The following is a 12,200-nucleotide window of genomic DNA, read 5'->3' on the forward strand; positions in this document are numbered from 1 at the left end:
ATAAAATATTGAATAAATGCCCCCCAAAGAATTATTCTATACCCCCCACCATGTATCTCTTCCATTTGTCTAACCTATGTTTTCAGATAATAGTCTGTTACCGTGGAGACGCATATATCTGCCAAAATTCTGTATACACAAAAATATAGGGTTGTTCAATTCTCTATGCAAGGTTGCTTCATTTTCCTATTTTAGATGGTCTGCAAACAAAAAAAGTGTGTAGAAGTCTACACCCCCATTAACATGATCTATAAAGTAACCCAGCAGGCGGTCTCGCCGATCGGTAGTCTCCGAATCTTTTGGTCCTCAGTCTATTACCGGCGATTCAGCCGTCCTCCATCGCCACCATTGCAGTTGTGTAAGGTTCCTTGGCTTCCATGGGGTGTTACTGCCTACTGAAAAGTTGACCATAACCTTGTGAAGGACCCAATGGAAGACCACCCTAAACCTGAGTACATGGTAACTGCTACTTGTGTCTTGTAAGTCTCATGGCACAAAGGGATCGCAACGTCTGTCCCCTCTTTTGAAATCAATAGAAATGTTGGACGATGGCCATCCAGTCTCATGGGGTGGGCTGACTCACGCCTTCATTGAGATCCTAGAGGTCTGTGGAGGTTCAAGTTCTTCTGATGCCTCAGAACTTCAAGAGCAATTGTTTTAATGATTGCATTTTACTAATTTTGGGCTAAAACTCATTTTTTTCAATTGGTCTTTATTAAATTTGAGAATTATTTTTCTTTTTCAAGTTACAGGGGTTAAAAATCATTCTCTGCAGAATATCACTTCTCCGTCTCATCAGTTGACCGCCCATGTGAAGCTTTGTCACTGATCTCCTGACCTAATAGACACACATTATCAAACTGATAAGAATATGGCTTAGATGATTGTTTATGGGGTCAGGAGATCAGAGAAGGCTTTACATGAGCTGTTAGCTGACGGGACTGAGAAGGGATACTCTGCAGGCTGATTTTTCATCCCCCATATCTCAAAAACAGCTGAAAATTTTTAATAAAGACCAATTGAAAAATTGATTTCTAGGCCAAATTGAGTAAAATTCATTTAAAAAAATAATAATTTACCTGAAGTTGCCAATAGCCTTTACAGGTTCTCATGCCCTTCAGTTATAGAAAGCATCTTCCAGACTGGTTGCTTAGCTTCTGGTCCCAAAACTTCCTGTAACAGATCTCTTACCGGTCACGTGTCCAGTCATAACACTGATGTCTTCTCAGGTGGCAGACAGGCAGTTGGACCACCTTGGGGTCCAGTGGGGACGGGAAAGCAGCCTCAGGAGCCTTGTATCTAGTCTTCTGTCATGCTCTCTGCAGGCTGGATCTCCTCCTGGTTTTTGAGTTCCTTGTTCTGTCTGTTACTTATTTTGTTTGTGGTTTGCCCTTCTCGCTTTTCCCCAAAAAAATTTGGGCGTCTCAGCAGCTGCATATTTCTGGGATTAACACGAGACGTGACATTAGAAATCTCCGAGAATGTGAGAGTCTACAGCCAAGGTGAAGAAAGCGGCGCACGAGATGAAGTTGTGAAGCCAACAGTGTGAGCTAAAATTTAGAAAAACCCATGAAGAGGCGAAGGCCCTAAATTTTCCAAAATTGACCAAATCACCAATGCAAAATGGGTATATGGGGATCATGGTCATCAGGTCATGTGACTAGGGTCATACGGAGGCAAGTTCATGGAGAGGGAGGTTCTAGCCTCAGTTGGCCACCATACTTTTCAGCAGAGCTCCTCCAGTAGACACAGGGGGCAAAAAGAGGTGGATGGGAAATGGCCTCAGGGGTCCCTCCACCCATCTATGTGGGGTCTTATCACAAAGCTCCATGTTGACTGTTTCCCAGAGTTAAGGATGGAGGGAGGGGCTCTTCATTACACCACCTCCTATCTCATACATGTAGGCTACCAGCCGGTGGACAAACCAGATAGTAAATATAGTAAATTCCTTAAAGGGGTATTCCGGTTGCATTAAGTTATTCACTATTCACACTATTAGATCAGTGACTGTTCCACCGCGGGGACCCCCCACCGATCACACGTTCTGGAGATAGCGAAGTACAGCACTCGGCTATCTCCGGGACATAGACATGAAGGGAGCGGGCCGCATGCATGCCTGACTGGTCATTTCAGGGGCGCTGCAGGGGATCCCAGCGGTAGGACCCCCACCGATCTAATAGTTATCCCCCTATCCTGTGGATAGAAGATAATTTAGTGTAACCAGAATACCCCTTTAAATGTGGAACCAGTGAATCAGTGGAACCTGCCAAGTGTCGGATTACCAGACATTCCTGATTATCAGACGGCTGTAAAAAGTGAATGTTTTTGTTACTTCCTCATTCCGCTTGTAAAATTGCAATTTATTTATTCCAATTATTTAAATTCAGTGATGGAGGAAAGATCCGGATTATCAGATTTTCTCCTGAATTAAAGGAATGATATGTTCTTTTGTGTTATATTTCATTGTATTATATAATATAGTATATTGTATTGTATTACAGTGTATTATATTTTAGTGGATTCTACTGTATTAGTACATAGTACATTAGAGTATATTACATTGCATCATATTCTTTTATATTATATTACAGTGGATTATTAGTGTATTATAATATAGTACTGTGTATATATTACATTGTTATATTGCATTGTATTATACAGTATTAGTACATTGTATTATATTGTAATGTTTTCTCCTATTTGCTCATAATTGGATTTTTTTTCTCTTGTGTTCAGGGGAACGCGGACTTGGACAGAGATGACGGTGAGGAGCTCGAGGACAGTATGGACGCTTTTGATGACAGCAGCTCCAGTCCTTCAGGAACATTGAGGAATTATCCTCTGACTTGTAAAGTCATCTACTCTTACCAGGTCTGTGCATGTACAGGGCGCCCCCGAACTGAAAGGCTGAGGTGGGGGTGAACATAGCATAGAGTCCATGCTGCTGGTATGAGACCCCTGGATAGAGGGGGGCCCAGCCCCAGGTCCTGTGCAGGACTCCCCGCTCTAGTGGAACTGTGCTGTTGGCAAACAGTTGTGTACACATTTCCCAGCCACGCCAAGCCTTGCACATGATGTTTTCTTCTCTATTCACATCCGAAGTACTGAATTCTGCAGGTTTCCTGTTCCATTGCACGATGATGGGGCTAAGCAGTTATGTCACACGTCTGAAGCTAAACCAGACTGTTTCCATGGGGAACCAGCTAAACGTGCTTCTGCTTTGGGCGTGAATGGAGAAGAATTCACGTCATTAGAAATCAGCATGGGATATCGTTATAAAAGCATGGGTCCTCTTTAAGATTTACAATGTTTTTTATGTTTTTTGTTTTTTTATCGGTCATACTAGAAGGTAGGAGAGGCTGATAACAAGATGGCGTCATGAGCAGGAAACAAGGCAGATAAGCACCTCGGTATAAAGACCTCTCCTCTGTGTCTTGCAGGCGTCTCAGCCGGACGAGCTGACCATAGAGGAACATGAGATGCTCGAAGTAATAGAAGACGGAGATATGGAAGACTGGGTCAAGGTACTGCTCAGTCACTACTGAGATTTATTTTTTATTTTAAGCAGATTGGTATACGCAGCAGTGTTAGAGCTTAGGTTGACCATCTGCGGCACCTTACCGCCACCATCCTCAAGTTAGGCAGTCATTGATATGGAGGCAAAAAGGTGAAATGAATCTCAGATGCTCATCAGACAGTATATTTTTTTTTTGTTGCTTTGCAGCGTTTATTATCCTCTGAGTTACGTCCAATGTCAATCATTTACTCCGACAAAATAATCTTATTGTAGAAAGTTCAATTTATTGCCTAAAAGTTTTAATGTTTTTTTATTAATTTTTTGGGTAACTTTTTGATTCTCACTAGTGTTGAGCGAACAACTTGTGTTTTAAATTCGGCGTCTAAAGTTCGGCTTCGGGTTATCGAAGAATCCCGTTATGGATTCTAAATTCCGTTATGGTCCGTGGTAGCGGAATACATAACTGGATTCTTCGATAACCCGAACTTTAGACGCCGAACTTAAAACACAAGTTCCATTTGCACTCGCTGTCTAGTAGTTCTTTGCCGCCTCTTCTGCTTTCTTGACTTGGCCATTTAGAGAAACACTTCAGCGACGTATTGGAGAAGCATTCTTGAAAATCTGGTGGAAGGTTGGATGGACCCAGTAGCTTTAAAGGGTCACTAACTTTTCAAAAATCATAGAGGCATCAAAAGTTCTGCAGCGAGGAGAGAGCGCGTTATGTACTCGCTTCTTTCCCCTCGTCCTGGGAATCTGTTGGAGTCTCGGCACTCGCACCCCAATCAGTCTCTGTTCTATGACAAGTTATTGATCCGTTAAGGTCCCAGGTTGAGCCACCTAACTTGGCATTATAAAGGATTACCCTATTCTCGTCAGACAGAGGGTTTGTTTTTTTCTTTTTGATATTTTTTATCCTGTGGAATTAAGTACATGAGGGACCGTAAAATTATTTCCCACAATTTATAAATCCTTTACCCCAGCCAAAATCCATTTTATTGTGGGATAGTCAACTTTATTTCAACTTTTTGATCCCTACAATATTAAATGTTACCATTAGCACTCGATGCCCAGCAGTTTTCTGCCCCCTCTACCGCGGTTTATTGGCTTGACCATATTAGAGAAACATTTGAGCTACGTATAAGAGAACCACACTTGTAAAATCTAATGGAACGTTGGGTGGAACTGGTAGCTTTAAGGTCCGAGGTTGAACCACCTAACCTAGGATTACACCTATACTTGTCTCATGTTTGGACTGGTGACCTGAGGACCTCCCATCTCAGACACTGAATTGGTTAGAGGTTAGACATTGGAAGCTGTGACCCACTGAAGAGGTCTTCTACGTATATACATGTGTGTGTGGTGCTGCCCAGGGACTTATTCTCTTTCAGTGATGAAACTGAGTGCTCTTCTCTGTTTCCAACCAGGCGAGAAATAAATCGGGCCAGGTGGGCTACGTCCCTGAAAAATATCTCCAGTTTCCTACATCAAACAGCCTCCTGAGTATGCTGCAGTCACTGGCTGCCCTAGACAACCGGTCTCACACGTCCAGTAATTCGAACGACGCCGAGATGGCCTCTGGGAGCATAAACGGTGACACAAGCGGTAACTACATTATCCGACTAATCTTTAGCATACCCTTATATACCGCCAAGGAAAGGTTTAAATGTAATCTCCTAGCAGCGAGTCCCCATGGGTGAAAAGGAGGAGTCAAGATACACCCATGGTGCCTTAGGGTATTGAGTCTGATACACAAACTATTTATTTCTTAGTAGGATTTAATCACTGGGGTGCTTTGGGTTTTGAAGTGTATCTCTACTTTTGGGGTATGGCACCCCTATAGCTATACGTCTTGTGGGGGTTGGGCTATAAAAGCAATACAAAACTGCCTATAAACCACACAGAATAGGGAGACCTGCAAGAGCACAGAAGACAAGGGGAAAGTTTTGAGTGGAGACCATATTTACCAGACAGAACACCGGTCTAGAAGAGGACATTTTTGAATATGGCGCCTTACTTTAATATCATTTTACACATTTTTTAATTTAATTTTTTTTTTAGCATGACCATAGGTGTATTAGGTCACAAATAAAAGTGGCAGCTATTTCCAAAAACATCAGCGCCCATGTTTACAGGTTGTGTGCGGTATTGCAGCTCAGCCCTCTTTACCTCAGACGCACCGCGCTGCAATACCAGACATGAACAGATGAAATATGTAGGTACATTGATGGGTGAATCCTCCTCCAAGAAGTAGTCATTTAAAAAAAAAAAAAATCTTCCCCCTCCCCGTTTTCTCCTCCTCCGCAGTGTGTTTTGTGAAAGCACTTTACGATTACGACGGCCAAACAGAAGACGAGCTGTCGTTCCCGGAAGGAGCCATCATCCGAATCTTGAACAAGGAGAATCAGGACGATGATGGATTCTGGGAAGGGGAGTTCAACGGTCGCATCGGCGTTTTCCCGTCCGTGCTGGTGGAGGAGCTGAGCGGGTCAGAGAATGGCGACACTCACTGGATGGAAGACATTCAGGTACAAGAAGAGAAGGTTCATTGATGTATGGGGCAGAATTTTTTTTATTTATTTATTTTTAATAAGAAAAACAAAAAATAAAGATATAAAATGTATCCTTTTTTTCAACCACAGGTATCCCCCTCCCCGATGCCACAGAATTCTCTCCCACCACTCCCGCTCTATGACCAGCCCCCAACCAGCCCCATATTCAGTCCGGACAAGAGGAGCTCCCTATATTTCCCACGGTCCCCATCTTCTGTGACCGGTAAGCCTTAGCTGTAATTTATTCATATTTTTTTAATTTCACTTTTATTTTATTTATTTATTTTCACAACATTTTACTATGGAATTTTCAATGTAATGTTCAGTAGATTCTTGTAGGGAAGGATGTTGAGTAAAGTGATCCGTACTGTGCGTTATATAAATGTGCAAGTGATATTTTTAGTTTTAATTATATATCTTTTTTTTTTTTTTTTTTTTTTTCATTTCTACCTTTTTCTGCATTCTTCCCTCCACATTTCTTGAATATGAAAACAGAAGCATACCTTTTTGTAAAAAGTCAATAATAAACTCAATTTTGGGAATTTATTTATTTATTTTTTAATCCCTCAATGTTTTTGGCACATATATGAAAAATCTGAACCTTTTCTTTTTTTCTCTAGAAAATAATCTAAATCTTGAATCGCCATCCACATCGCAGCCGCCGCGGATCACCACGGACGGATACCAGAGCAAGTTACGACCGGTAAGCTTTGACTTAAACTTAGAGCATCTGTCAGCAGGCTCAACCCTTTTAAACCAGGCATACTTCCTGGTAGGGTCGATCATTCTGATGAAAACAATACCTGTCTTGTTAAAATCCATGGGCCCATTCATGAGAAATGAACCCTGCATAGACATGATACAATTTTGCCTGCAACCACCACTAGAGGGAGCTCACTGCTTGTACATTTAACACTGTATGCAGTACGCTCCTCAGCTCCCCCTAGTGGTGGTTTTAGGTATACTTTATTTTTATTTTTTTTCATATATCTGTTTATACAGGGGGTTCGGAGCACTATATCACAAAAATGGAGCTCTGGCCACTGTAAAGATATGTAATGAGTTTAATTAGCACAGATAACATACAGCTGGAAATCCCCTCTAAGGCCCCTTGCAGACAAGCGTGTCCGGATGCATTGTGAATGCGTTCAGTGAAAAATGCGCAAAAACTGAATGTCTTTGCCTGCGATCGCATTCAGTGTTTATCGCACAGGTGCAATGTGATTTAATGCGTTTTGCACTCGCGTGATAAAAAACTGAAGGTATACAAACAACATCTCGTAGCAACCATCTGTGAAAAACGCTTGCTTGTGGAATGCGATGCGATGCGATTTTCACGCAGCCCCATTCACTTCTATGGGGCCAGCGTTCCGTGAAAATAGCAGAATATAGAACATACTGCGATTTTTCACGCAACGCACAAGTGATGCGTGAAAAAAACCAACGCACATGTACAGCGCCCCATTGAAATGAATGGGTCCGGATTCCGTGCGGGCGCAATGCATTCGAATCATGCATTACACCCGCGCGGAATACTCGCTCGTGTGAAAGGGGCCTAACGCCCAGTGGTCCATAAATTCTGATAGCCCGGGTTGTGCAAGCTTGACGAGTCCGCCGTCACTCACTAGTTTTGTACTTTCTGTTCCAGGTGCGAGCAGCCCCACCTCCCCCAACACAGGCTCACCGGCGCCCCCCAGAGAAGACAGAAGATGTGGAAATTACGTTGGTTTAACAACGGCATCCAGATTCTCTGCCGCAGCCACGGTCCAAATGAGTCATTTGGTCCCTAAACTTTTCTGCACCTTGTGCATATCAAGACCCTGGAGGATGGGAGACGGAGACACGACATATCTGGGACATTTTGTGCCTTTTATTTTTTTTTTATTGCTGTTTTAATAACTGTGTTTTAGCCTCTCTCATCGGACAATAATGAGGACTAACGTGCAATCCAAGAACGTGTGGGATGAATCGCAGCGGTGCGTTAAGTGTGCCCTCCGGAGAACAGAAGGAAAAGTCCTGCCGCCCCTTCAGCTTTGGCAGCTTTGGTTTTTAGGGTTTTATTTTTTTCTATGCACCCATTTGTAGAATTTTTTTTTTAGGCCATGTTCACATGTGGTGGAATTGCTGCGGACGGTTTCAAAACTGCGTCCACTGCAAGACCTGCATGTTACATGTGCTACAGAAGCATCTGACAGCAGCTTATTCCCCATAGACAGCACATGCATGCTCAGCAGAGCCGAGAATGCATGTGTGGGGATGTCAAATAGTGCCGCGAGCTGAATGCAGGAGTATTAAAGGGCAATTTTACTCTTTTGCATCCATGAATTAGGCTAGGACTACACGACGACGTGTGTTGCGCGACATTTTTTATAATCGTAGTCTATGGTGTCGCACTGCGACGCGACAGTCGCAGAAAAGTTCATCTTGGATGGATTTTTTTGCTACTGTCTGGTCGTAACATGTCGCAGTGCGACACCATAGATTATCATTATAAAAATTGTCGCGCGATATTGGTGCGACAAAATGTCGCGTGACACGTCGTCGTGTAGCTCTAACCTAAATGTAAAAAAAAAAATTTTTTGCATACGGTAATTTTATAGGTTGAAAAATATTTTTTAAAGATACTTAGAAATTTTTAGTGATATACCCGTATTTTTTGCCCTATAAGACGCACCTAGGTTTTCGAAAAGAACAATCTATCAAAACAGCCGAAAACAGCCATCTATCAGCCCCCCCAACCGTCAGCCATCTATCAGCCCCCCCAACCGTCAGCCATCTATCAGCCCCCCCAACCGTCAGCCATCTATCAGCCCCCCCAACCGTCAGCCATCTATCAGCCCCCCCAACCGTCAGCCATCTATCAGCCCCCCCAACCGTCAGCCATCTATCAGCCCCCCCAACCGTCAGCCATCTATCAGCCCCCCCAACCGTCAGCCATCTATCAGCCCCCCCAACCGTCAGCCATCTATCAGCCCCCCCAACCGTCAGCCATCTATCAGCCCCCCCAACCGTCAGCCATCTATCAGCCCCCCCAACCGTCAGCCATCTATCAGCCCCCCCAACCGTCAGCCATCTATCAGCCCCCCCAACCGTCAGCCATCTATCAGCCCCCCCAACCGTCAGCCATCTATCAGCCCCCCCAACCGTCAGCCATCTATCAGCCTCCCCAACCGTCAGCCATCTATCAGCCTCCCCAACCGTCAGCCATCTATCAGCCCCCCCCAACCGTCAGCCATCTATCAGCCCCCCCAACCGTCAGCCATCTATCAGCCCCCCCAACTGTCAGCCATCAGCCCCCAGTGCAAATAAAATAACAAAACTCACTTACCTCTCCTGCTCCTGGATGCCACCGCTCCTCACCATCACGATCCTCTTCATCCTGCTGTCGGCTGTGTATCACGGCGCACAGTGTGAGGTCATAGAGCGCCCTCACTCAATGCGCAGCCCTGCACGGCCGATAGCCGAGGACCAGGAAGCGGTTAGTACAGAGCCTTCACCTCTTCCCATTCCTCCGGTACTAATGAAGCGCTTCCATAATAAAAGCGCTTCATTAGTATTCGCCCCATAAGACGCGGGGGGGGGGGGGGGTGGAGTGCGTCTTATGAGGCGAAAAATACGGTAATTTTATTTTTAGGTTTTTTTTTTTTGTTTTTTTTTATTCCAAAGCCATCTGCATCAGTGAAAAGGAATTTTAAAAAATTAGATAAAATATATATTTTCTAAGTATCTTTAAAAAAAATAATAATTTTTTTCACCCTATAAAAATATAAATAAAAAATATATAGAATTTTTGGGGGGCAGAAAAAAATGAAATTCCGCATTAAACAAATTTAAATATATACCGTATATATTATGCAGAAATGTCGATGGGTGGGGACATCTTTTAAAAAAAAAAAATTTTCACAGGCATCTCCGTCCCAATGTTGGCCTTAGCACCGTGTGCCGTGAGCAGATTTGTGGTGCGGGTCGTCATGCCATGTGGCCTTCATTGAAGGGTGGAATGTCTCTTTAATAACTAGCGGATTTGGACGGGTGTTCTGATGGTGACCCTACCACTGCTGTGATCCTGCCCTACGGTTGCGCCTAATCTAGGGAGGCCACCAAGACGTAGCTCCCAGCTCCCGCGCAGAGGCCTGTCCTCGTCAAGTCCTCCTATCAGATGTGTTAGTACAGTATATTACTGTGTTCATAGGAATGTGAGAAAAATAAATAAATCTCGGTTTCTTCAGTGATCTGTATATGGTTAAAAAGTAATCCGTTGACACCCGCCTCCACCGCGCGGATAGCAGCCGGCGTGATGCAGCGCAATACGCCGATTTTGCTACCGCTGTGCCGTGGAGCCGGGTTCTATAAAGGGAATTAAGGGGCTGGTTCCTCTCATTACTACCCCGGAAGACAAAAAATAAAATAAAATGAAAAAAAAATAAAAAAAAGTTCAAAATGTTGAAATAAAAAAAATTCTATATAGAGTATCTATATAATACGCTGTAAATCCTATAGCTGAGAACCTATCGTCAATACGTAATCGCCACTAACTGTCGTACTAATATTTACGCAGCGGCTCATCTAGTCATAGGATCGGAGGCGGCATGTTCTGGCGTCGCGTTTATCGCCGTTTCCTGTACTGTACAAGGGATTATTGAGGACAGGGCTGAAATATATCACACTTGGCCTCCTGTTGCAGGGAAGTCAACATTTTTTTTTAAATTTTTTCTCCCCTGGACTGAACCATTATCCGTATGCTTGGCCACTGATTTTGAATCGAAGCCACCAACATGAGTGTAGCTCATCAAATATTACCCTGATTCTCCGCATACAGGCATCTCTTGACTGACCCTTTTTCTTAAATGTCCCTCTCTGTGACAAGTTGAGTAACATATCAATTCTTTGGTATTTTGCTCCTTTAAAAAAAATATACATGTATTCTTCCCCAGTCACTTCTAAAGCTGCTTTCAGAACTCTGCTGGTTGCCCTTGGAAACAGACTGCTGTTTAGCTCCACCCTGCTGTCAGACATGTGACCTAACAGCTGGGCTGTAACTAAGTTACCACAATGCAACGGGAAACCAGCAACATTCTGAATTTTTAGCTTTGGATGTAGAAGGAGAAGAAAATATAAAGGAGAGCTCAGGGGGTCAGTACAAGATAAGTGAAGGATTTAATTCTGGAATTGATTCAGAAGTAGAGATTTGCTTTTAAGTCAGTGGATCTTGGGTGACCACTACTAAACAACGAGACCACAACCTGTCCCAGCTGGACTAGTGCTCATGATGGCGTCCATTAGATGTGGCCCAAATTGTCAGACAGCGTCTTTGTGCGCTCCCCAGCCCCCCTTTCTTGATGTAGAGCTTGGACTCTTCCTGTATTGTCATGTGACCCCTGTCGGCTCCAGTGAATAGCCGTGGCCTCATTTTATATTCCTAAGGAATGTTGTGGCTCCCATTTGACAGTTGAGGGGTCATTGTGTGAATCGATTTGTACCCCCTTGGTCAGCTATGGTAGAAGAGTGCGTAGACACCCTAATACGTCCTGACAATAGGATCCCTTTAAATGGTAATAGCTGTATAGAATAGTGCACCTCCATATGACTGGTTTCTAAAATTATAATGGTTTTGACTGGTTTCTAAAGTTATAATGGTTCGGGCTTTGTTTTTTTTCTGATGGAGCTCTCAATTTAAAAGAGATCATGGGCTGCTTGTAGTCACTACTAAGAGGAGCCTACTGGAAGCTGTATTCATATTGCAGTGAGCTCCACCTAGTGGTGGCTGCAGGTGAGAGAAGTTTATCTATTTGTTTCTGCAGTGCCGTTCCTGTAAGCATAGAATTTTGACCCTGACTACTATCCAGTAAACTATGAGGAATTCTTGCTGATTTAAATTTTTTTTATAAGCGGTGTTCCCATTAGCCTGGTTTTACTTTTTTTTATTAAATTTTTTTTTGCTGAATATAGTCTGGCATGGTCTCACTGATAATGGTCCAGTCTTACAAAAAGGCCGCCTCTTCTGAGCGGAGCCGACCAGTCCATTCTTTAGTCCTAATTTCTGTTAGTCCTTAATATCTTCAGACTAGTGACAGCAAAAAGATAATTAAAATTTGTAGGAAGTTTCTATTTGTAGCAAAAACGGTTCCTGTCGA

General features: G+C 43.4%; 1 protein-coding gene across 1 annotated transcript in view; it reads left to right on the plus strand.

Moving 5' to 3' along the window:
* FCHSD2 (FCH and double SH3 domains 2) overlaps positions 1 to 8,859 on the plus strand; it is a 54,283-nt gene extending 45,424 nt beyond the window's left edge. The window contains exons 13-19 of the mRNA XM_044285415.1: positions 2,737 to 2,871; positions 3,441 to 3,524; positions 4,942 to 5,119; positions 5,822 to 6,042; positions 6,157 to 6,289; positions 6,687 to 6,769; positions 7,715 to 8,859. Of these exons, the coding sequence (XP_044141350.1) occupies positions 2,737 to 2,871; positions 3,441 to 3,524; positions 4,942 to 5,119; positions 5,822 to 6,042; positions 6,157 to 6,289; positions 6,687 to 6,769; positions 7,715 to 7,798 (918 nt within the window). The 3' untranslated portion in view covers positions 7,799 to 8,859. The remainder of the gene's footprint in view (positions 1 to 2,736; positions 2,872 to 3,440; positions 3,525 to 4,941; positions 5,120 to 5,821; positions 6,043 to 6,156; positions 6,290 to 6,686; positions 6,770 to 7,714) is intronic.
* The last annotated feature ends 3,341 nt before the right edge of the window (positions 8,860 to 12,200 follow it).

Source organism: Bufo gargarizans, chromosome 3 (assembly GCF_014858855.1).
Source record: "Bufo gargarizans isolate SCDJY-AF-19 chromosome 3, ASM1485885v1, whole genome shotgun sequence".
Taxonomy (NCBI): domain Eukaryota; kingdom Metazoa; phylum Chordata; class Amphibia; order Anura; family Bufonidae; genus Bufo; species Bufo gargarizans.